The 24140-nt window shown below is 40.7% G+C and overlaps 3 protein-coding genes and 1 pseudogene across 4 annotated transcripts in view; all 4 read right to left on the bottom strand.

The window, feature by feature from the left end:
• LOC121891677 (NLR family CARD domain-containing protein 3-like) overlaps window positions 1-24140 on the bottom strand; it is a 408525-nt gene that overhangs the window by 94251 nt on the left and 290134 nt on the right. The window lies entirely within an intron of this gene.
• Window positions 1315-11630, bottom strand: LOC121891680 (protein NLRC3-like). Its single transcript, XM_042404218.1, has 12 exons — window positions 11187-11630; window positions 10585-10640; window positions 9657-9793; window positions 9430-9573; window positions 7300-7401; window positions 6842-6920; window positions 6452-6680; window positions 4495-6292; window positions 4204-4377; window positions 2720-2893; window positions 2383-2429; window positions 1315-2228 (listed from the first exon to the last, which is right to left on the bottom strand). Exons 3-12 carry the CDS (start codon window positions 9743-9745, stop codon window positions 1687-1689), a joined length of 3378 nt encoding a protein of 1125 aa, XP_042260152.1. The 5' UTR covers window positions 9746-9793; window positions 10585-10640; window positions 11187-11630; the 3' UTR covers window positions 1315-1686.
• Window positions 14257-15759, bottom strand: LOC121892395 (stonustoxin subunit beta-like). Its single transcript, XM_042405432.1, has 3 exons — window positions 15752-15759; window positions 15024-15070; window positions 14257-14872 (listed from the first exon to the last, which is right to left on the bottom strand). The coding sequence occupies exons 1-3, from the start codon at window positions 15757-15759 to the stop codon at window positions 14310-14312; spliced, it is 618 nt and encodes a 205-aa protein (XP_042261366.1). The 3' UTR covers window positions 14257-14309.
• Window positions 19457-21460, bottom strand: LOC121892394 (annotated as a pseudogene).

The following is a 24140-nucleotide window of genomic DNA, read 5'->3' as shown; positions in this document are numbered from 1 at the left end:
CCTGAAGGCAGTGAAACCTAGAAAATGTAGCTAATGATTAGGGTATTGTCAAGCCCAAGTTTCTCATTAAGTGCCTACTTTTCCTTATCTGTGTCTCTTACATAAAAGAATTAACACAAGGCGATGGTTTAAAAGAAAAAAAGTGAACGGATAAAAGTCCTAAAATGAGCATATCTTGGTCAGCTCTGCTTTGTGCGGTGACCTGTCCTGATCATTGTGTCAGCACCATGGATAGCATCATGAGCCTAAGTGGGGAGAGGGTGACAGAAAATGATGCTACTTTATTAACTTTACTGTTAGACCAACGCATTTTGCCTTCACCAGAGTCATCCCTGAAGGCCACAAGCCGAATCACGTTGGTCTCACAATGAAGTTGTTCTATATACTACTAGTGTTACTGGAATTTTGACCCCTTTAGACCTCTTTCCTTTCTTCGTGCACCTTGGAAGTGGGTGAAGTTGTGCCAGAAGCCCCTACTCTGCATTTCAACAATATTTCCAACAAATGAAGGCTGTTAGCTCACTGTCGTTTTTCATCCTCCCACCAGAGTGAGCCAAAGTCAACAAACATTCTAATCCTGCACATAGTGTCTGTAAGAACTTTGTTTTGATAATTTCTGTCTGGATCAATATGCATATTAACAGGATCAATATAAATAAGAAATAATAATGATAAGTAAAACATAAACACTTTATTCACAGAAAGACAGCAACCATGTGTGGTACAGTTCAGAAATTCAAAACAATGCTAAAATACAATGTAACAATATTGATATGATCAGTTTGATATAATAATAATTCAATTAAAATCAATTAAATTTTATTTATATAGCGCCAAATCACAACAAAAGTCATCTCAGGGCACTTTTCACATAGAGCAGGTCAAGACCGTACTCTTTAATTTACAGAGACCCAACAATTCCCCCATGAGCAGCACTTGGCGACAGCAGTAAGGAAAAACTCCCCTTTAACGGGTAGAAACCTCAAGCAGAACCCGGCTCTTAGTGGGTGGCCATCTGCTTTGACCAGTTGGGATGAGAGAGAGAAAGAAAGAGGGAGAGGGGGGAGAGAGATACAGAAAAGCACAACAACAACAGCAACTACAACAATAATAAATATTGAGATATGACAAGTAATAATAATAATAGTAATAGCCGGAGAAGACTTCAGGGCCCAATACCAACAGGACCGCAGCTCAGATCCAGAAGACGAGAAAGCACAAAAAACTCCAGGGAAGAAGCCAAGTTAGTAACATGCAGTCATGGTACATGAATGCGTATAGATGGAGAGGAGGAGGAGAAGAGAGGAACTCAGTGCATTATAGGCCTATAGCAGCATAATTAAGGGCTGATCCAAGGCGAGCCTGGCTGGCCCTAACTATAAGCTTTATAGTTATCATTATATTATCCATTATTGGACATTGTGGTTACATGGTGTTTATCTAATGAGATTTAGTTTTCATTTCTTATTTCTGCTGATAAAAAAACTTGATATTACATACTGTTATATACAGTATATGTGTATGTATAGACTATTCAACAATACATATATGTATATATGTGACTGACCAATTGTCAATCATGTGGAAACCATGCTGGGTTTAGACACTGCATTTACAAGCAGTGAGAGATCAGGTTGGTACTAAATAACATGAGAAAGTTTCTCTAACAGGAAGATACTCTCCCTCCTACAGGGAACACAGAAACACTGAACCAGACCAACTTGACCAGAACCCAAAACCAGGATACAGAAGGTCAGTGAATGCAGTGTTGAAGGTGTGGAGGTGGATCAGTGTGTCAGAGGAGACTCTGTAGAAGGACAGAGTGCCAGCAGGACAGTCCACATACACTGCTACTCTATTAGAGACAGAGGAGGAGAAGGAGTGAAGGATGACTTTTCCTCTGTTATTGTGCCAGGCACAGTAATCATCACCAGAGCACTCCAGACTCCAGGACTGATCATTCCTTCCAAACCTGCAGTCGTAACTGTCTCCTCTCCTGCTGATTCCTCTGTAACTCACTGATATATCTACCTTTCCTTCCCACTCGACCTCCCAGTAACAGCGACCAGTCAGATCATCTCTACACAGCAGCTGAGGCCAGTCATCAAATCTGTCTGGATGATCAGGATATGACTGATCATCCCTCACATATGTCACCTTCCTGTTGTTGTCAGACAGTTTGAGTTTTGTGTTTGCTGTGTTTGGATCCAGTGTGAGGTCACAGAAATCTGATGGAGAGAACGAGACACAATACAGCTGCAGTTATTGATCTATCATCTGTTTGATGATGACATCATCTTCATCCTCAGTAGGATGTGAATGAGTGATGTCACAGTTTGAAGTTTGCTTTGTTTTGATGAATGAAATGAAAAACACACTTACACTTTCTCAGACCTGGTGTCAACCATTGGACTCCGGCAGGCTGCAGCCTGAAAGGAGGAGGGGGGTCAGAGCAGCACGTTCTCTTTCAGCATGCAAACATGGACATTACATCGCTCTAGTCTACTGTTTTATTATTCTGTTCAAATGTGGGGTTGGGCTTTGATAGACTTTTATCTAATCTGAATCCAGTATCCCAATCTTTCTGAAACTCAGATTGAATCTAATCAGGTTTAACTTTCAACATTTACAGGAAACTTCAGTTAGAAATAACAAAAACAGAGAAACAGAGAAAATGTTTCCAGCTCTTCCTCCTCTATCAGACATTGTCTCTCCATACCTGAGAGTGTCCAGTCTCCAGTGTGGATCCTCCACTCCAGCAGACAGCAGCTTCTCTCCTGAGGCTCCTGGATGATTGCAGCTCACATCAAGCTCTCTCAGATGGGAGGGGTTGGAGCTCAGAGCTGAGGCCAGAGAAGCACAGCCCTCCTCTGTGATCAGACATCCTGACAGGCTGCAAAAACACAAAACAACACACGTCAGACAGTCTATGAGTACTGTTGTGTGCTGTCAGATACAACAACAAACTGTCTCCAAACTAACTAACCAAAAGGCGAACTGAATCAGGGAGCTCCAGAGAGTTGAGCATCCAGCCAGAGGGATGATTCAGCAGCAAGTTTTGACCTTGTCATCGTGATCTAAATGTTAAAAACATTCAAATGCGTATGATGAGTGAAGCTTTTGCCAAAAGGAAGAACACAGATGTACTTTTAGCAGAGTGCCGTGTGCATTTTTCAGGTCTAGTATGTTGAAGTTAAACTACACAAAATCAAGGAGCCTCCTGCCATAACATGTAACTTCACAGTAGTTAAGCAAAGTATCCAGTTGATAGAGGCCACTAGTCTGCTCTTTAGTCTGCAACTGGTGCTCAAGGAACCCCCTGTAAATACTTGGCTGTCCAAGTCCAACGGTTTTCAGACACATTTCGAAGAAATCTGTAAAATCATCTGTGGTATTTAAAGATTCAAGAACAAAAACAAAAACAAAAGAAAACAATTAAAGCTGCAAGCAGTGATGGAGCGGCAACCATGGTAATGCTATGTTTAGTGGAGGTCACCTGACATGCATATGCATTTGCATGAATATTTGATGTTGCATGAAGGAGTTAAATATCACTTCCTGTTTCCTTATGTGGCACTAGAGAACATCCACTAATTATATGTCAAGTTGCTGTATATCATGTGTGGACCAGACCATGTAAATTTCATGTAAATGGGATGTTTGTCACATAAGGCTGACTTCCTGTTATCAGTAGGTGGCGCTATGATAATGACTCAATATTTACATGTAGATGTGTTCAGACCTGGGCTCTTATCAAGCATGTGATATTTGGGACAGATTGGGCAATGTAAAGTTGAGTTACAACAACTGCCTGTTTTATGTTTTGTGCAAAATGGACTGGCACGCCACACCAAGGGTGTTCCACGAAAACTCAAAAGCTTCCCAATTTAGCATTGCAAAGGATGTGAGCTACCTAATATGAAGTTGCTTAAGTGAAATTCCAGGAAGAGTTTGTCAAAGTACAATGCCTGCAAATGGCTTCACTTTGCCTTAGGGTATGGATCTAAGAGGTGCCAGGTATCGTTGGGCCCCTGGTACTTTCGTGCTCGGGACCTTATAAAAAAATCTGAAGGGAAAGTAATTCTCTACTGCTGAAGTTAAGTAAAAACTGGTTTGACGAATCATATTAGCAAAGACAAACCTGCCTCTAATATCATTCAAATTTTAAATGTTCATCTGTTGAACAGGTTGAAGAATTCTGACCTGAGTGTTTCCAGTGTGCAGTGTGGGCTCTCCAGTCCAGCAGACAGCAGCTTCACTCCTGAATTCTGCAGGTTGTTGTTACTCAGATCTAGCTCTCTCAGACTACAGGACTGGGAGCTGAGAACTGAAGACAGAGCTGCACAGCTTCTCTCTGAGAGGTTACAGCCATTCAGTCTGAAGAGGAAATATATAGAAGAAAACCAAGTAAGGGGTTATTCATTTTTCTGCCCTGTTAAAAAGATAGCAGAGTATTTAAATAATAATGAAAAATCCAACTATCTGTGTACTTACAGAGCTTTATTGGAGGCTTTGACCACTGGCAGCAGCCTCAGAAGAGCCTCCTCTGAAGCAGAGTATTTCCTCAGGTCAAACATGTCCAGATCTTTTTCTGATGACAGCAAGATGAAGACCAGAGCTGACCACTGAGCAGGAGACAGTTTATCTGTGGAGAGACTTCCTGATCTCAAGTACTGTTGGATCTCCTCCATTAGAGAAGGATCCTTCAGTTCATTCAGACAGTGGAACAGATTGATGCTTCTCTCTGCAGACAGATTCTTATTGATCTTCTTCTTGATGTACTCGACTGTTTCCTGATTGGCCAGCGAGCAACTTCCTGTCTGTGTCAGCAGGCCTTGTAGGAGAGTCTGATTGGTCTGCAGTGAAAGACCGAGGAGGAAGCGGAGGAACAAGTCCAGATGTCCATTTGGACTCTGTAAGGCCTCATCCACAGAACTTTGGTAGAGATGTGTTTCTGCAGATTTTAGTTTAGTTTCAGACTTTTTGGATGTTCTTTGTTCTTCTGCCAGCGGACTGACTCCAGAGTTAATGAATGTCAGATGGACATGAAGAGCAGCCAGAAACTCCTGAACACTCAGATGGACAAAACAGAACACCTTGTCCTGGTACAGCCCTCTCTCCTCTTTAAAAACCTGTGTGAACACTCCTGAGTACACTGAGGCTGCTCTGATATCAATGCCACACTCTGTCAGGTCTGATTCATAGAAGATCAGGTTGCCTTTCTGCAGATGCTCAAAAGCCAGTTTTCCCAGAGACTCAATCATCTTCCTGCTCTCTGGATTCCAGTGTGGATCTGTCTCAGCTCCTCCATCATACTTTACATTCTTCAGTTTGGACTGAAGCACCAGGAAGTGGATGTACATCTCAGTCAGGGTCGTGGGCAGCTCTCTTTCCTCTCTTCTTTTCAACACATCCTCCAGAACTGTAGCAGTGATCCAGCAGAAGACTGGCATGTGGCACATGATGTGGAGGCTTCGTGATGTCTCGATGTGTGAGATGATTCTGCTAGCCTGCTTCTTATCACTGAATCTCTTCCTGAAGTACTCCTCCTTCTGTGGGTCAGTGAACCCTCTGACCTCTGTCACCATGCCAACACACTCAGGAGGGATCTGATTGGCTGCTGCAGGTCGTGTGGTTATCCAGAGGTGAGCAGAGGGAAGGAGTTTCCCCCTGATGAGGTTTGTCAGCAGCACATCCACTGAGGTGGACTCTGAAACATCAGTCAGGATCTCATTGTTGTGGAAGTCCAAAGGAAGTCGACACTCATCCAGACCGTCAAAGATAAACACAACCTGGAACTCTTCAAACCTACAGATTCCTGCTTCTTTGGTTTCAGTAAAGAAGTGATGGACAAGTTCCACCAAACTGTACTTTTTCTCGTTCAGCATATTCAGCTCTCTGAAAGTGAATGGAAATGTGAACTGTATGTCCTGGTTGGCTTTGTCTTCAGCCCAGTCCAGAGTGAACTTCTGTGTTAAGACTGTTTTCCCAATGCCAGCAACTCCCTTTGTCATCACTGTTCTGATTGGTCCATCTCTTCCAGGTGAGGCTTTAAAGATGTCTTCTTGTCTAATGGTTGTTTCCGGTCTGACTGGTTTCCTGGATGCCGTTTCAATCTGTCTGACCTCATGTTCGTCATTGACCTCTGCAGTCCCTCCCTCTGTGATGTACAGCTCTGTGTATATCTGATTCAGAAGGGTTGGGTTTCCTGCTTTAGCAATCCCCTCAAACACACACTGGAACTTCTTCTTCAGGTTAGACTTGAGTTTAGACTGACAGCCTGCAGGACTTCCTGAATGAACACACAAGATATAAGATAATTTATTAATTAGTGAAGAAAATCTGATTCCCCTAAAGAATGTATATATGAACATAATTTCCTCCATCCCTTGAGACATCAGTAAATGTCTCATTTACCAAGCATGTTAAATCTTTATAGAAATCGTCTTACTGTTCTGCAGACGGTCAGCCAGCTCCTCCTGCTTCATTCTCCTCAGGAAGTGCAGTGTGATCTTCAGAAATGCCTCTCTGCTGCTCCTCCTCTGCTCTTCCTCCTCACCATCCAACACCTCCCCATCCTCTCTCTGACTCTCCAAGCATTCTGGGTAATCTGAACTCAGAACCCTCTGCATCTTCTTCAGCTCGTTCTTCACAAAAGTGACGATGTTCTCCTCCAGCAGCTGGAACAGAATACTATATGAATGACACAATCAAACTAAAATCATGAAGCAAACATCAGATTAGTGTTGGACAGACTGACAATCCACTGGTCTACAAAGTGCAGCACTATGATCTTTGTGAACAGAATAGATATAAAAGTAGTTGTTGTACATGTACAAACCATAAATATGGAGTCCAGGTGTGTTTGATGCTGCTGGGCAGACTGACCACTGGGAACCTCTGAGCTCTCCTGGTCCACTCTGTGGAGGAATCATGAAGAATGAACTCACATTATGTCTGTCCACACAGAGACAAACACAAGCTAAAGGTCCATCAAGTGATATTTGGATGTGAACAGAGAATAAGATGACTCCCTGTAGTGGTAAAGCTTTACTGGTCCTGCTGATCCCACTGAGAATCAACAGCTCAGTCTGTTGCTCAGTTGTAGTTTTCAGCTCATTGTTTTGCTTCATCGGTCAGTTTGTTTTAGTCCAAACAGCTCTCACCAACTCTCCATGAAGCGCCCCCTCCCTTACTGTACACTGCTGAAGTGCCCTGGAGCAAGGTAGCTACAGCCAGTGTGTGGTTGTGTCAGACTGGTCATCTCCCGATACAACCAGTACCCTGATCTTCACTTACTCTTTCTGTGAAGAATGTTGATTTTTGAAGAGTAATGGTAAATGTATCGATTCATCACTTCTGAAGGACACACAGCTGGGTTCAGGTTTGTCCAGCTTCCTCCTGATAGAAACACAAGATGAATTCTGCTCAGCATTCAGAACACACTGAGACTCTGTCAGTGATTTAATACACCTACTGTACACAACACAGTAGTATCCATGTAGTTTTTTATGAATTCACTGTTTAACTTAAACATAATTAACTGTATGAGTAAAGCTATATTCAGTGCAGTGTGCAGCACCTGGAAGGACGAAGCAGACGCTCAACTGGAGACACAGATGTATGAACTCCTTAAATCTCAGCTCAGCCGGGTTCTGCTTGAGGTTTCTTCCCATTTAAGGGGAGTTTTTCCTTACCGCTGTCGCCAAATGCTTGCTCATGGGGGAACTGTTGAGTCTCTGTAAATTAAAGAGTTGGTCTAGACCTGCTCTATGTGAAAAGTGCCCTGAGATGACTTTTGTTGTGATTTGGCTCTATATAAATAAAATTGAATTGAATTATAAATGATCATGAATCAATAGAACTAAGAGTTTTAGAGGTGAATTCTTTAAATTTGAACTGTCTCCAATTTAAAATGAACTGTTGTCATAGGAACAAGTCTTTAAACCCAACCTGCTATGGTTCATCTTATTAACAGTTAGCTGATCAGGACCAATGTACTCTGAACACCAAACATGAACTCACTTTCTCAGACTCATAACGAAAGAATGTTGATATAATTATTGTTTTAGATAAGAATATGCAGGTTATTTACAAATCATTATGATTTAATGTTGTAATTATCTCAATTTAATTTTTAGAAAGAAGAGTTACCGATACTCATACATGATATAATATACAACTGAATTAACGTTTGTGCACTAAAAATGAAATTTAAATTAAGTTTGGGACTCTGAGCAGAAAGACTCACCTTAAAGATTTTGACTGTTAAAGAACCATCAAAGAAGAACAAGTGACATTTAATCTGACATTTGAACAGTAAAACTTATTAAAGGGGATTGATTATGCTAATTTCCAGCACTATATATTCTATTTTAGGACTCCACCAGAGTAGCTTTTTATGATTCACAGTTCAAAAAACTTCTTATTTATCTTATACTGGCCCTTTATGCAGCCCCTCAGTTCAGCCTCTGCCTCTAACAGGCAGTATTAGCTTCTGTAACTAAGGATGAGCCCACTCTGTTCTGATTGGTCGGCTTCAGGAAGAACATTTCTCACTTAACTGCTGCATATTAAAAGCTTTTAAATAAATAAATAAATTATGGGAGAATTTTAAAATGAAGAATTTACAGAAAATAAAATGTGTTCCTCACCGGATTAGCAGAGCTTCCTTAGCGGTGCTAAAAACCGGTCGACACAAAAACATATAGAGATATTTGGAGCTCTTTGTTGAGCAGATGAGTTAGAAATAATGCAGGGAGGAAGAGTACAAGCAGTAATAGCCACAGTGATGATGATGTTTGATGAAGAGCTGCAGACAACCAGCACACCTCCAACAGGTAAACTACTTATTTTTACTTTGCTCTTCTGTGTAATGAAAAAGAACACACAGCATGCCAGCTTGACTCCAGTCATGGCTTGGCGTCACTACCCCCATACCTATGACTGAGGGAAAGCATAATAGGTCCCCTTTAAATGATGCAAAACTCACTTTGCTGAAAGCTGTTAATGCAATAAGACTGATGGTTGTGTGTGGTGAAAGTGTGCAAACAGTAGAAACATTGTGGATCTCAATGTAATGAAATAACAGCAGTAACACAGAAAATCAGACTTAAGTCCATGAGTCTGTTGCCCCAGTGCATGCTGGGAGGGTTCCCAAAATACCTGCCTTCTTTAACAGCAGTCACATGATCAGCACTCAGCCAGTTATATGAATGCTGATCATTGTTTCAACTCTCTGCTCATTCTGCCTTCATTATTCAAGATAATTTCATCCAGGATCAATGATCAATCCTTAAACTGCCTTCAAAAACCAAATTATCTGGTTCCGAGTTAACAGGATTGTTTTAGCCTGATAGCAGCATGTTAGCATGTTAGCCTGGATTAGTTAAACCACATCTGAAGAGCAAGACCCCGATATACACTTACTCTTTCTGTGAAGAATGTTGATTTTTGAAGGCTAACGGTGGCTGCATCGATTTATCACTCTTGAAGGACACACAGCTGGGTTCAGGTTCAGGTTCAGGTTCAGGTTCAGGTCCAGCAGAGTCTGGTCTGTGCTGCCTCCTTGTTCTTCAACACAACATACACAGAGCTTTGAGTCTGAATAATGATGGTGGAGAACAGTGATGGACAGTTAGAGATCCTCATCTCACCTCTGAGCTTTGGTCTGGCTGTCATGTTCCCCACACAGAGAGCTTTTAGAGGGAGGGACTCCCTCCTCTCTGTCCTCACACTGATCCATGCTGCTGAAGTCACATCCACATCAGTCACACACACTTTCTGCCTTCACCTGGAGAGGAAACACAAATCATCCTTTACATCATTTCTCCTGTCGAACCCTAAATATCAGCTGCTCCTCCTGTGATTGGCTGTTATTTTCTGTTATATATCAGTGTGAATGCAGCCAGACAGCAGTGTGACGCAGAGAAAGCTGCCATCAGCTGCTGTACTTCTACTATTAGTCCACTAGATGGCATCATGAAGCTGCAGTGAAGTGAAGAGCAGCACACATGATGCATGGAGGAGGATTTACATTCACTGACTCACACTGACTGAATTTCATTCATATTCAGTCAATTCCACACCAATAAACAACATGTCAATAGTTTCAGTTATCTATTAGTTCTCTTTGATGTTGTTGTCACATTAGTAGTGCACATGACGCAGAAACACAAATGTATTAAATGATTAGAATCAGGGCTCATTTACTTTGATATGACTTCTTTTACAGTAAATACAAACTTGTTAAACAGCAGCAGATGTTAGATATTAACTGCTGTCAGACATTTAACAACACAGATAAAATGTCATTTGGTGTAAAGTGAAACTATTTCATAGCCTTTTTTAATTGAGTAGTTTAATGTTGATCAAATTGTACATAAAGCCGACAGTGTTTTAATGTGGTGATGGTACATGTGAACAGAGAGAAACTCAGTAGTTACAGATGAACTCTAATTACAAAGATATATGAAGCAATAACTGACTCACTCTGACTGAATTTGAGAGGAAGTTTCATCATAATATTCCACAAACTAGAGAAAACCATGTCCTTTTAATGTAGAGAAATAAAACTCCACTTACTGAACTTTTTCTCATGAACTTCATCACTCTGCAGCTCTGTTGAGTCTTGAGCAGGTCTGTGTAGAAAAGAAGCTTTGTGCTTCAGTTAAAGCTGCATTTTCATCAAATTCATTTAACTGACGCAGCTTCTTGTCCTTCATCAGTGTGTGTGTGTGTGTGTGTGTGTGTGTGTGTCTGTGTGTGTGTGTGTGTGTGTGTGTGTGTGTGTGACGGGTTGAACTGAATCTCAGTCAGAGTGAAGTTGAGATGCCGAAGTGTTATTAACCCTCACATATTAGTAATAGTGGAGTAAAAAGTCAAATATCTCCCTCTGTAATGTAGTGGAAGGAAGTGTAAGTACTTAAAGATTGTACTTAAGTACAGTACTGGGGTGAATGTACTATAAATTACACTATAAGTTACAAAAGCAGATGGATCCTTCCAAAAAACTAGTTAAGAGTTTCAAACTAAAGGAGTGAGTCTCAATAAAGAGCTTCCAAACACATTTAATGACACATTTCCATAAAGAAGCAACACTAGCTCATGTTGGATGTAATAAGCGAAGCCCCACCCCCGTCTCCACATCAGTCCTGTAGTAGAAATAGAAACAACTCTATATTCACCTGTACACACAGAAAGTGAAAGCTGTTTTCCAGCGGCTGTCCGGCCGAGCGGAGCCGCATTTAGTGTCTCAGACAGCGGGGAGAGCAGCGGCTCATCTCCGCCTCTTCCACAGGCTGATTCAGGCAGGAAAACCTGCTGTCAGTCATCAGTAAGAACAGCACTCAACTGACTGTGTTTTCAACGACTGAGTATGAAGTAACTCTGCCGTAATTTTACTGCTATGTGACGGTTTGAACACTGAACCGCCGAGACTAAGATGGGATGGAAACGGTTTAAATAATGGCGGATAAACGCAGCACGCTGTTCGTCCTGAGTTGATTGTTATCACAGTTCTAAACAACCAAACGGCAGATTTCTGCTGTTTCTAGAGGAGCTAAGCTAACAGCAGTTAGCACTAACAACATGAACAAACAGCCATTAAAGAGTCAAACACTGAAACTGTCGGTTACATTACCTTTAGATGGAGAAAATAATCTGCGCCATCATGTTAGAGGATATGAAAGTGAATGTCAGCAGCAACACTACGTGTCCTGGAGGGTCACATCAGGTCATTCAATTGATTATTTTAATATGAAGGGAATAAGCTGAATGAAATGAAAGACATCAATAAATAGCTAGTCCTTTACATAGAGTCTTGCAGAATGTCATCAGACTGATAAATTGTGGACCAATAAGATTTTAGAGAGAAGGTCAGTTCATGTTTTAATGCTTATTTATAAAATCTGCATGTATGTAAATAATCATGTTAACAAAATGAGATTGTTTACAAGATATTCAACCTTTTTACATCAATATTCCAACAACAAATCATAACAATGTGACTATATTGTAAAGTTGAAATGTAGTTTTTAGAGCACAACCATGAATACAGATTGTTCCAACAGGATCAATAAAATATACAACTATTATAAAAAAGATCAGAAATATTAAGTTGAATATTAGACTTGAGCTTAAAGAATTGATTAGATGGATTGAATGTGTTAATAGTTTTAAATGGACTTGTGTTGCAGCTAAAGTGGAGACAGAGCTGTCGACAGGATCATTGAGGAGCCTCAACACATCTTTATCTTTATTATTATCACATGTGACTCACTTACAGCTGCTTTGTCTTTCATATCATAACTGGAGGAATAATGATTGATTATTGATCAGTACAGTTAGAATGTGTCTAATATGTGCATTAAAGGTGGAGTATTACTCTTCATTGATGAAGCTTTGGTGCCCTCTGCTGGTGAAAAGATAAACTGCATGCTGTCAGTTAAATGAACACTGATTACATTATTAATGATTAAATGATAAAATACTTAAATATTGTTATTAGAATTGTACTAATGACTTCTGTTAACCACACTGATACCAGCAGTGATTTCATCAATACAAACATTGATGCTTCATATTGATCTGGATGTAATTAGACTGTTAAAGTGACTCCCAGAAACTCTCATGATCACTGCCCTCCAGTGGTCACTGTCAGTAACTACAACTCTCCACATACAGCACTGACAGTAATACTGATATTCACAGTGATATTATGATACATTTACTGCATTATGTGTTAGCAGTAAAAAAAAATACAGCTGGGGATTAGAGCTGTTTAAAGAGAGAGTCACATCATCTCTGTTCACTCCAATGGATCTTTTTTGTTTCTATCAATCTTCAGTTTTAGAAAATCAAATACCTCTGGTAACACACCAGGCTCAAATTTAACACACTGCATCCTTCTTTGCAGGGTTCTTTTTCCTGGTAGGGGAATCTGCTTTTCCTGCAGGATCTTGTAACCTGTTGGACCAGCAGCAAAGCAAATTTTTAACACCTTCTTAATTGTATCGTTGCTCTCTGCCTAATGCCTTCATTTGGTCTTTTGAAAAAGTTTTCTTTACATTTTTGTCTGTATTTTTCATTGTCTTCTTGAGAGCTCCTCCCCCTTTCCCTCTTTCTTTCTCTCTCTCAACCCAACTGGTCAAAGCAGATGGCCACCCACCAAGAGCCGGGTTCTGCTTGAGGTTTCTACCCGTTAAAGGGGAGTTTTTCCTTACTGCTGTCGCCAAGTGCTGCTCATGGGGGAATTGTTGGGTCTCTGTAAATTAAAGAGTACGGTCTTGACCTGCTCTATGTGAAAAGTGCCCTGAGATGACTTTTGTTGTGATTTGGGACTATATAAATAAAAAATCTGAATTTTGAAACATCCCTTCTCCTCCCTTTAAATATATCAATGACCATTAGGATCTGATTGCTCTTGACTACCATTCAAATTTAAGAACATAATAAAAAGAATTAGCAATAAAAGCAATAAAAAAGAACACACTCTTTAACCAAGGTAACAGTAGCCTAAAATATGTCAACAAGGCAGGTAACAGAGTTCAATTCACACAGCAACAGTTCACACTAATTCTCAAATATAAGCAAATTTTACTTTTTAAACAAACATATTGATGTAACTACATACACATGTAGGTATGCTATATTATATATATATATATATATACACACACACAGTACTGTGCAAAAGTTTCTCATCCATTATGCAATACCATCAGGGAGGTGTCTGATCTGTCCCAAATTTATTGATGACATGACAATGACCCCAAGCATACAGCTAGGGTCATGAAGAACTATTTTCAGCAACAAAAAGAATGATGAGTCCTGTAACAGATGGTATGATATGGCCCCCACTGAGCCATGATCTCAACATCATGGAGTCAATCTGGGATTACATGAAGATGCACCTGAGATGGCCTAAATAATAAATCCACAGAGGAACATTCTTTCTCCAGGATGGTTACAACAACCTACATGCAAGCTACCATGAAAAATTTGTTAAAGTGAACCAAGGAGAACTGCTGCTGTTTTCAAGGCAAAGCTGCTCACAGCAAATATTGATTTCATTTAGGTTTCTGCTGTTTACTCAACTTTGTAAGAAGTTAATTGATAAATTAAAACAATTTATAGCAATGTTTTTGTAAGCATTCTCACTTTACTTTTAGAGCCTAAAACTTTTGCACAGCATTGTTTATATATATATATATATATATATATATATATATATATATATATATATATAAACACCTGATCTATACTAAATAACATGAGAAAGTTTCTCTAACAGGAGGAGACTCTCCCTCCTACAGAGAACACAGAGACAATGAGGAACCAAACAAACCAGACCAGCCTGACCTAAATCCAAACCCAGGACATAGAGGCTGAGTGAATGTGGTGTTGAAGGTTTGGAGGTGGATCAGTGTGTCAGAGGAGACTCTAAAGAAGGACAGTGTGCCAGCAGGACAATCCACATACACTGCTACTCTGTTAGTGACAGAGGAGGAGGAGGAGGAGGAGGAGGAGGGGATGACTGTTCCTCCATTATCGTGCCAGACAGAGTAACCATCATCAGAGCAGTTCAGACTCCATGACTGATCATTCCTTCCACATCTGCAGTCATTACTGTCTCCTTTCCTGCTGATTCCTCTGTAAGACACTGATACATGAACCCTTCCTGTCCACTCAACCTCCCAGTAACAGCGACCAGTCAGATCATTTCTACACAGCAGCTGAGGAAATACATCAAATCTGTCTGGATGATCAGGATATGGCTGATCCTCCTCCACATATGTCATCTTCCTGTTGTTGTCAGACAATTTGAGTTTTGTGTGTGCTGTGTTTGGATCCAGTGTGAGTTGACAGAAATCTGATGGAGAGAAGAAGACACAATGCAACTGCAGTTATTGATCTATCATCTGTTTGATGACATCATCTTCATCCTCAGTAGGATGTGAATGAGTGATGTCACAGTTTGAGGTTTGCTTTGTTTTAATTAATCAAATGAAAAACACACTTACACTTTCTCAGACCTGGTGTCAACCATCGGACTCCAGCAGGTTGCAGCCTGAAAGGAGGAGGGGGGTCAGAGCAGCACGTTCTCTTTCAGCATGCAAACATGGACATTACATCGCTCTAGTCTACTGTATTATTATTCTGTTCAAATGTGGGGTTGGACTTTGATAGACTTTTATCCAATCTGAATCCAGTATCCCAATCCTTCTGAAACCCTGATTGAATCTAATCAGGTTGAACTTTCAACATTTACATGAAACTTCAGTTAGAAATAAAAAGTCAAAGATTGAGTTGAGATGTGTGATCAGCTCTGACAGAGAAAATGTTTCCAGCTCTTCCTTCTCTAACAGACATTGTCTCTCCATACCTGAGAATGTTCAGTCTCCAGTGTGGATCGTCCAGTCCAGCAGACAGCAGCTTCTCTCCTGAGGCTCCTGGATGATTGTAGCTCAGGTCTAGCTCTCTCAGATGGGAGGGGTTGGAGCTCACAGCTGAGACCAGAGAAGCACAGCCTTCCTCTGTGATCAGACATCCTGACAGGCTGCAAACACACAAAACAACTCACGTCAGACAGTCTGAGAGTCCTGCTGTGTGCAGTCAGATACAACAACAAACTGTCTCCACACTAACTAACTAACTAAAAGATGAACTGAATCAGGGAGCTCCAGAAAGTTGAGCATCCAGCCAGACTGGAAGTCAGCAGCTGAGGGATGATTCAGCAGCATGTTTTTACCTCATCATTGTGATCTAAATGTTAAAAACATTAAATGTGTTTATAAATGTGGGGAATATGGTACTGCACATGACAAGACGCATACAGGCAGTGGATGTATTACAGACAGAAAAAATACTTTTTACAGTGCTTCAGGCTTTCCTCCACATGTCAGCACAGAGATTGGTCCATAATGCCTCAAACTGCATGTCTTTAATTAGCCGGGATGCATACACCCAGAGACACAAACCAATTTCCGTGGATTTTGTTTCTTTTACTTCTCTAGTATTTCACATCTATAACATAATCTACTGAATAGGCTACAGCTATTAATGTGACTCAGGCAGGTCTGAAACGTGTTAATGTCCAAATTGATATCATTCAGGTGTCACTGAATGTAATCCGGGATGTTGCAGAAACATCAGTACTGATGTTCTGTGTGTTGCCCACAGAAGATTCCTTCCTTTGACTTTAATAAATACTGTACCTGCAGCATCACACAGCAGCAGAAATGATAAGTGCGTCTTTTAAGTGAAAGAGTGATGTGTGCATTTATGCACATTGCACAGCAGCGGTAAATTCATTAAAAGGATTGGTCAGGATCTGACAGTAATTAATGTTCTGTGTTCTGCTACACATCTACCTCTTTAGGGGAGGTAACAGTAATTCAGGGAGAGATTATCGACAGTTTCAAGGAGTTCTGCTCCTCCATTTATTCCTCGGCATCAGCCCAGGACCCAAATTTATTTGACACTATTTTTCAGAGTTTGCAGATCCCCAGTATTGACCAGGCTAATTGGGAGGAACTGGACAGAGATATAAGGGATCTGCAATCTCTTCCCTTAATGATGGTAAGGCCCCAGGACCAGATGGTCTACCAATTGAACTTCATAAGACATTCTCCAACGTCCTCACCCTGATCCTGTCATTGGTATTAGCAGAGTCACTTCAATGCGAAAGATTACCAACCAGCCTTTATCAAGCCTCAACAGAATATTAAAGGGATCCCATGATATGGCTGTGCACAGAAGTTGGTGCTGTATGCAGATGATCTTATGGTCTTTTATCCAGAGCTGGTTCCTTAATCCCACAAATGCGCTTTATCTTTAAAAAGTTCAGTGTGATATCAGGGTACAAGTTGAATTTGTGCAAAAGCAAATTATTCTGTTAACAAGGCTGCCCTTCAGATTTCCTGGAACTCTTTCCAGTTCAGGGTGGTCAATGACCAGTTTACTTATCTTGGAATCAAGATAACCAGGAAATATTCCGGTCTTTTTCATAGAAATATAGAGAACCAATGGTTGCCCCTTTTTATTCCCAAATCCTTTTTCTCAAAATTAGATTTCTTTTAGACATTGTTTGAAATGGCAACTGGGCTGTGGCTTTTAGGGCTCTTTTATACTGGATGCATCCTGATAACCCTGACTCATCTTCAGAATGGGTCCACATTGAGGAAGCATCTTATTACCCAGTCATCTTGTCCTCTCTTTTGTGCTCCTTTCTCCCCTGATTGTGGAACAAAGTGTGCAAAAATCAACTTGTAAGACACTCCCTTAAGATTTGCTTCACCGGGCACACAGACTTAAAAGTCTCTCTCTGCTTAGCCTGATAGTGGATTTGCTGCCTGGCACACTCTGGGCCTTGGTTCGCCATCACAACTGTATGTTAACAATCATTTTGCTTCATTTGCACAGCTAAAAAGCAAATATCATCTTCTAGTTAAACATCATTTTAGTTTGAAAGTGAACAGCACAGTACAGTACATTTTAGTTTGAGCCTGCTCTTTAGTGAAAAAACTCTGGGAAAGGCTATTCAAATGCTTTCCTGAACCATACCACACAAATATTCAACCATCTCTGTGCATCATGTTATTTGGAGTTTTACCAGTAAACTTGCCCCTGTCTGGACTTCAGTGTGGGGTGGTGGCCCTGGCTATGCTTCTTGCAAGAAGGGTCATTCTTTTAAATTGGAAATCGACTGACACTCCACCATTCAGACATTGTGTTAGAGATCTGCTGATGTTTTTGGGTTTAGAGAAGATATGGTCCTCACTTAAGGGTAAATCCAACATTTTCTCTAAGATCTGGAACCCCTGTAAAGCTTCTCTTGCAAAGACTTATTTTTATCCAATTCTTTTCCATGGTCTTCATGAAAAGACTTGTTTCTGCTTATTCCCTCGCCATCTCTTTTTAATTTAGTATTATCATCATTAGCACTGTTATAATTATTATTTCATTATGTATTCTGGCTAGCCATGCATTGTCTGTGTGTGTTCTTTGGGCATATATGTGTGCTATACCATATTTTTTAGCATGCTGCTGCATCTCTTTGATTGTATATGTTTGTGTATTTTTATTATGTATGTGTACTGAACTATTCTTGTTTTCTTCATGTCCTTAATTACAAAACCAATAAAACAGTTGAAAAAAAATCTGCATGGAAATTAATTCTGTACTGTTTAGTAAAAACTTGTTTGAAAAATTATATGAGCAGAGACAATTCTTGACAGGTTTGATGTTTATCCTCTAAAATCATTCAGATTTCCTATGGTCATCTATTGAATACGCTGATGAATCCTGACCTGAGAGTTTCCAGTGTACAGTGTGGGCTCTCCAGTCCAGCAGACAGCAGCGTCACTCCTGAATCTTCAAGGTTGTTGTTACTCATATCCAGCTCTCTCAGACTACAGGACTGGGAACTGAGAACTGATGACAGAGCTGCACAGCTTCTCTCTGAGAGATTACAGCCACTCAGTCTGGAGAGGAAATAAAAAGGAAAAAAAAAACAGTAAAAAAAAAAGAAGGATTGGGCATCAAGAACCAGTTCCACATTAGAACAAGTTCCAAAATTCTGATTCCAAAGTAATCATTGAGAAGTTTTAATTTTGATTCTACTTATAGTTTCCTAAACATGATAACCCTTTATTATAGCAAACAAAGGCTACATATCTGCAAGGATGTGGCTGTCTGCCAGGACCTGTCTACGTCATGCATCAATGCAACAGTGTGTCAAGAGAGAGAAAGAGAGCATGTGTGATGGTGAGGCTGGTGACCAGAGAAGAGAGTATGAAGTCAGCAGTATAGCTGTGAATGTAGCAGTGCAATGTGTGCACACTTTAGGCTATTTGTCTTGCTTGCCACCTACTGATTAAAGTGCAGGGGGTTAGCCCTCAAGTTATTGACAATGGGTTAGCCTAACCTGACCAGGCTCAATTAAGGTGAACTGATGTTTACAGTGGACCAGCTATTCTCATTGTAGTGACAATCTCAGCCATTCCTAAACAGAGAACAGAGAAATGTCTGGCTGCTGAGTCTCTCTTAAGTTTTACTCAGCCGGACAACAGAAAAAAGTATGTATGGAATCACGTCCACGGACCACGTACAAGTCTGCAGCTGTCCGCGGACAAAGAACACAGAAAGCAAAATGTTCTGTTAAACAGATTTTGAATTTACTTATTTTGATGAAACAATAAAAGGCAAAGTAAACCATTAAATAAATAATATAATGTTTTTGTTATCTAAACATTGTACCTCTTTTTTATCATATTGGAATTGAAACTGGGAATCTATAAGAAATGGAATCGATAAGCAGAATTGGGATCGGAATCAGAATCGCTAAAATTCAAACGATACCCAACCCCAGTAAGAAGTTATTTATTTTTCTGTCCTGTTAAAAAGGACAGCAGCAAATTTAAATAGTGATGAATAAATCTAGCTGTTTATGTACTTACAGGGCTTTGCTGGAGGCTTTGACCACTGGCAGCAACCTCAGAAGAGCCTCCTCTGAAGCAGAGTATTTCTGCAGGTCAAACACATCCATATCATTTTCTGATGACAGTAAAATGAAGACCAGAGCTGACCACTGAGCAGGAGAAAGTTTAACTGTGGAGAGACTTCCTGATCTCAGGTACTGTTGGATCTCCTCCACTAGAGAACGATCATTTAGTTAATTCAGACAGTGGATCAGATTAATGCTTCTCTCTGCAGACAGACTCTCACTGATCTTCTTCTTGATGTACTCGACTATTTCCTGATTGGTCTGTGCACTACTTCCTGTCTGTGTCAGCAGACCTCGTAGGAGACTCTGACTGGTCTGTAGTGAAAGACCCAGGAGGAAGCGAAGGAACAAGTCCAGGTGTCCATTTGGACTCTTTAAGGCCTCGCTCACAGCACTCTGGTAGAAATGTGTCTCCGAAGATTCTTGTTTAGTTTTGTACTTCTGGGATGTTGTTTGTTCTTCTGCCAGCGGATTGACTCCAGACTTGATGAATGTCAGATGGACATGAAGAGCAGCCAGAAACTCCTGAACGCTCAGATGGACGAAGCAGAACACCTTGTCCTGGTACAGCCCTCTCTCCTCTTTAAAGACCTGTGTGAACACTCCACTATACACTGAGGCTTCTCTGATATTGATGCCACACTCTGTCAGGTCTGATTCATAGAAGATCAGGTTGCCTTTCTGCAGCTGCTCAAAAGCCAGTTTTCCCAGAGATTCAATCATCTTCCTGCTCTCTGGATTCCAGTGTGGATCTGTCTCAGCTCCTCCATCATACTTTACATTCTTCAGTTTGGTCTGAACCACCAGGAAGTGGATGTACATCTCAGTCAGGGTCTTGGGCAGCTCTCTTCCCTCTCTGCTTTTCAACACATCCTCCAGAACTGTAGCAGTGATCCAGCAGAAGACTGGGATGTGGCACATGATGTGGAGGCTTCTTGTAGTCTTGATGTGGGAGATGATTGTACTGGCCTGCTTCTTATCTCTGAATCTCTTCTTGAAGTACTTCTTCTTCTGTGAGTCAGTGAACCCTCTGACCTCTGTCACCAAGTCGACACACTCAGGAGGGATCTGATTGGCTGCTGCAGGTCGTGTGGTTATCCAGAGGCGAGCAGAGGGAAGCAGTTTCCCCCTGATGAGGTTTGTCAGCAGCACATCCACTGAGGTGGACTCTGAAACATCAGTCAGGATCTCATTGTTGTGGAAGTCCAGAGGAAGTCGACACTCATCCAGACCGTCAAAGATGAACACAACCTGGAACTCTTCAAACCTGCAGATTCCTGCTTCTTTGATTTCAGTAAAGAAGTGGTGAACAAGTTCCACCAAGCTGTACTTTTTCTCTTTCTGCACATTCAGTTCTCTGAAAGTGAATGGAAATGTGAATTGTATGTCCTGGTTGGCTTTGTCTTCAGCCCAGTCCAGAGTGAACTTCTGTGTTAAGAATGTTTTCCCAATGCCAGCCACTCCCTTTGTCATCACTGTTCTGATTGGTTCATCTCTTCCAGGTGAGGCTTTAAAGATCTCTTCATGTGTGATTGTTGTTTCTGGTCTATCTGGTTTCCAGGATGCTGTTTCAATCTGTCTGACCTCATGTTCATCATTGACCTCTGCAGTGCCTCCCTCTGTGATGTAGAGCTCTGTGTAGATCTGATTCAGAGGAGTTGTGTTTCCTGCTTTAGCAATCCCCTCAAACACACACTGGAACTTCTCCTTCAGGTTAGACTTAAGTTCACGTTGACCAACTGGAGCAGGAGTTTCTGAATGACCACACAAGAAATAGGATCAATAATCATTGATCAAGGAAAGAAAATATGACAATTTAAAGAAAGCATTTATGAACATATTTTCCTCCATCTCTTGAGACATCAGTAAATGTCTCATTTATGCCACATGTTAAATCTATATAGAAATTCTCTTACTGTTCTGCAGACGGTCAGCCAGCTCCTCCTGCTTCATTCTCCTCAGGAAGTGCAGTGTGATCTTCAGAAATGCCTCTCTGCTGCTCCTCCTCTGCTCTTCCTCCTCACCATCCAACACCTCCTCATCCTCCCTCTGACTCTCTAAGCATTCTGGGTAATCTGAACTCAGAACCCTCTGCATCTTCTTCAGCTCGTTCTTCACAAAAGTGACGATGTTCTCTTCCAGCAGCTGGAACAGAATACTATATGAATGACACAATCAAGCTAAAATCATGAAGCAAACATCAGATCCATGTTGGACAGACTGACAATCCACTGGTCTACAAAGTGCAGCATGGAGATATTTGTGAACAGAATAGATGTTAAAGTAGTTGTTGAACATGTACAAACCATAAATATGGAGTCCAGGTGTGTTTGATGCTGCTGGGCAGACTGACCACTGGGAACCTCTGAGCTCTCCTGGTCCACTCTGTGGAGGAATCATGAAGAATGAACTCACATTATGTCTGTCCACACAGAGACAAACACAAGCTAAAGGTCCATCAAGTGATATTTGGATGTGAACAGATAATCAGATGACTCCCTGTAGTGGTAAAGCTTTACTGGTCCTGCTGATCCCACTGAGAATCAACAGCTCAGTCTGTTTGTAGCTTTCAGCTCAGTGTTTTGCTTCATCGGTCAGTTTGTTTTAGTCCAAACAGCTCTCACCAACCTTCCATAAAGCACCCCCTCCCTCACTGTACACTGCTGGAGTGCCCTGGAGCTACAGCCAGTGTGTGGTTGTGTCAGACTGGTCAGCTCCCAGTACAACCAGTACCCTAATCTTCACTTACTCTTTCTGTGAAGAATGTTGATTTTTGAAGAGTAATGGTGAATGTATCGATTCATCACTTCTGAAGGACACACAGCTGGGTTCAGGTTTGTCCAGCTTCCTCCTGATAGAAACACAAGATGAATTCTGCTCAGCATTCAGAACACACTGAGACTCTGTCAGTGATTGAATACACCTACTGTACACAACTCAGTAGGATCCATGTAGTTTTTTATGAATTCACTGTTAAACTAAAATATGATTAACTGTATGAATACAGCTATATTCAGTACAGTGGGCAGCACCTGGAGGGATGAAGCTGACGCTCAGCCAGGAAGTTTTTCCTTACCGCTGTCACCAAGTGCTTGCTCATGGGGGAACTGTTGGGCCTCTGTAAATTAAAGAGTATGGTCTAGACCTGCTCTATGTGAAAAGTGCCCTGAGATGACGTTTGTTGTGATTTGGCGCTATATAAATAAAACTGAATTGAATTGAATTGAATTATAAATGATCATGAATCAATAGAACTAAGAGTTTTAGTGGTGAATTCCTTAAAACATGTTGAATTTGAACTGTCTCCAATTTAAAATGAACCTTAAACTGTTGTCATAGGAACAAGTCTTTAAACCCAACCTGTTATAGTTCATCTTATTAACAGTTAGCTGATCAGGACCAATGTACTCTGAACACCAAACATGAACTCACTTTCTCAGACTCATAACGAAAGAATGTTGATATAATTATTGTTTTAGATAAGAATATGCAGATTATTTACAAATCATTATGATTTAATGTCGTTATTATCTCAATTTAATTTTTTAGAAAGAAGAGTTACCGATACTCATACATGATATAATATACAACTGAATAAACATTTGTGCACTAAAAATGAAATTTAAATTAAGTTTGGGACTCTGAGCAGAAAGACTCACCTTAAAGATTTTGACTGTTAAATAACCATCAAAGAAGAACAAGTGACATTTAATCTGACATTTGAACAGTAAAACTTATTAAAGGGGATTGATTATGCTAATTTCCAGCACTATATATTCTATTTTAGGACTCCACCAGAGTAGCTTTTTATGATTCACAGTTCAAAAAACTTCTTATTTATCTTATACTGGCCCTTTATGCAGCCCCTCAGTTCAGCCTCTGCCTCTAACAGGCAGTATTTGCTTCTGTCATTTTAAGGATGAGCCCACTCTGTTCTGATTGGCTGGCTTCAGGAAGAACTGCTTCATATTAAAAGCTTTTAAATAAATAAATAAATTACGGGAGATATTTGGAGATGTTTGCTAAGCAGCTCAGTTAGAAATAATGCAGGAAGGAAGAGTACAAGCAGAAATAGCCACAGTGATGATGACATTTGATAAAGAGCTGCAGACAACCAGCACACCTCCAACAGGTAAACTATGTATTTTATTTTGCTCTTCTGTGTAATGAAAAAAAACACACAGCATGCCATGCAGTGAATTGGCACGCTGTGCGTGGAGCAGATGACCATATAAAGAAATCCTTCACCAGCCGATGTCAGCTCGGGCTGAATGTGGAACTAGTGAATGTTCAGAGCAGTCTGGAGGCAGTGCTTTTTGCTCATAGGGATTACTGCGACATACGTTTTGCCTCATTATTTGACACTTTGGCCACATTTAACATTAAAATCCAACACTGCAACATTATATATATATATATAACTAAAAATAAGGGAAAGCATAATAGGTCCCCTTTAAATGATGCAAAACTCACTTTGCTGAAAGTTGTTAATGCAATAAGACTGATGGTTGTGTGTGGTGAAATTGTGCAAACAGTAGAAATATTGTGGATCTCAATGTAATGAAATAACAGCAGTAACACAGAAAATCAGACTTATGTCCATGAGTCTGTTGCCCCAGTGCATTCTGGGAGG

The sequence above is a fragment of the Thunnus maccoyii genome, chromosome 24 (assembly GCF_910596095.1).
Source record: "Thunnus maccoyii chromosome 24, fThuMac1.1, whole genome shotgun sequence".
Lineage (NCBI taxonomy): Eukaryota > Metazoa > Chordata > Actinopteri > Scombriformes > Scombridae > Thunnus > Thunnus maccoyii.
The sequence above is the reverse complement of the archived record's forward strand: the minus strand, read 5'-3'. Positions and strand labels throughout refer to the sequence as shown.

Bases quoted from the DNA above. Each gene is read 5' to 3' on its own strand.
- LOC121892395 (XM_042405432.1), bottom strand. The intron at 14,873-15,023 runs GTAAGTGTGTTT...TCTCTCCATCAG, and splicing joins GACACCAGGTCTGAGAAAGT to ATTTCTGTCAACTCACACTG.
- LOC121891680 (XM_042404218.1), bottom strand. From the start codon at position 9,745: ATGGATCAGTGTGAGGACAGAGAGGAGGGAGTCCCTCCCTCTAAAAGC. The intron at 6,681-6,841 runs GTTTGTACATGT...ATTCTGTTCCAG, and splicing joins ACCTGGACTCCATATTTATG to CTGCTGGAGGAGAACATCGT. The intron at 4,378-4,494 runs GTAAGTACACAG...TTTCCTCTTCAG, and splicing joins AAAGCCTCCAATAAAGCTCT to ACTGAATGGCTGTAACCTCT.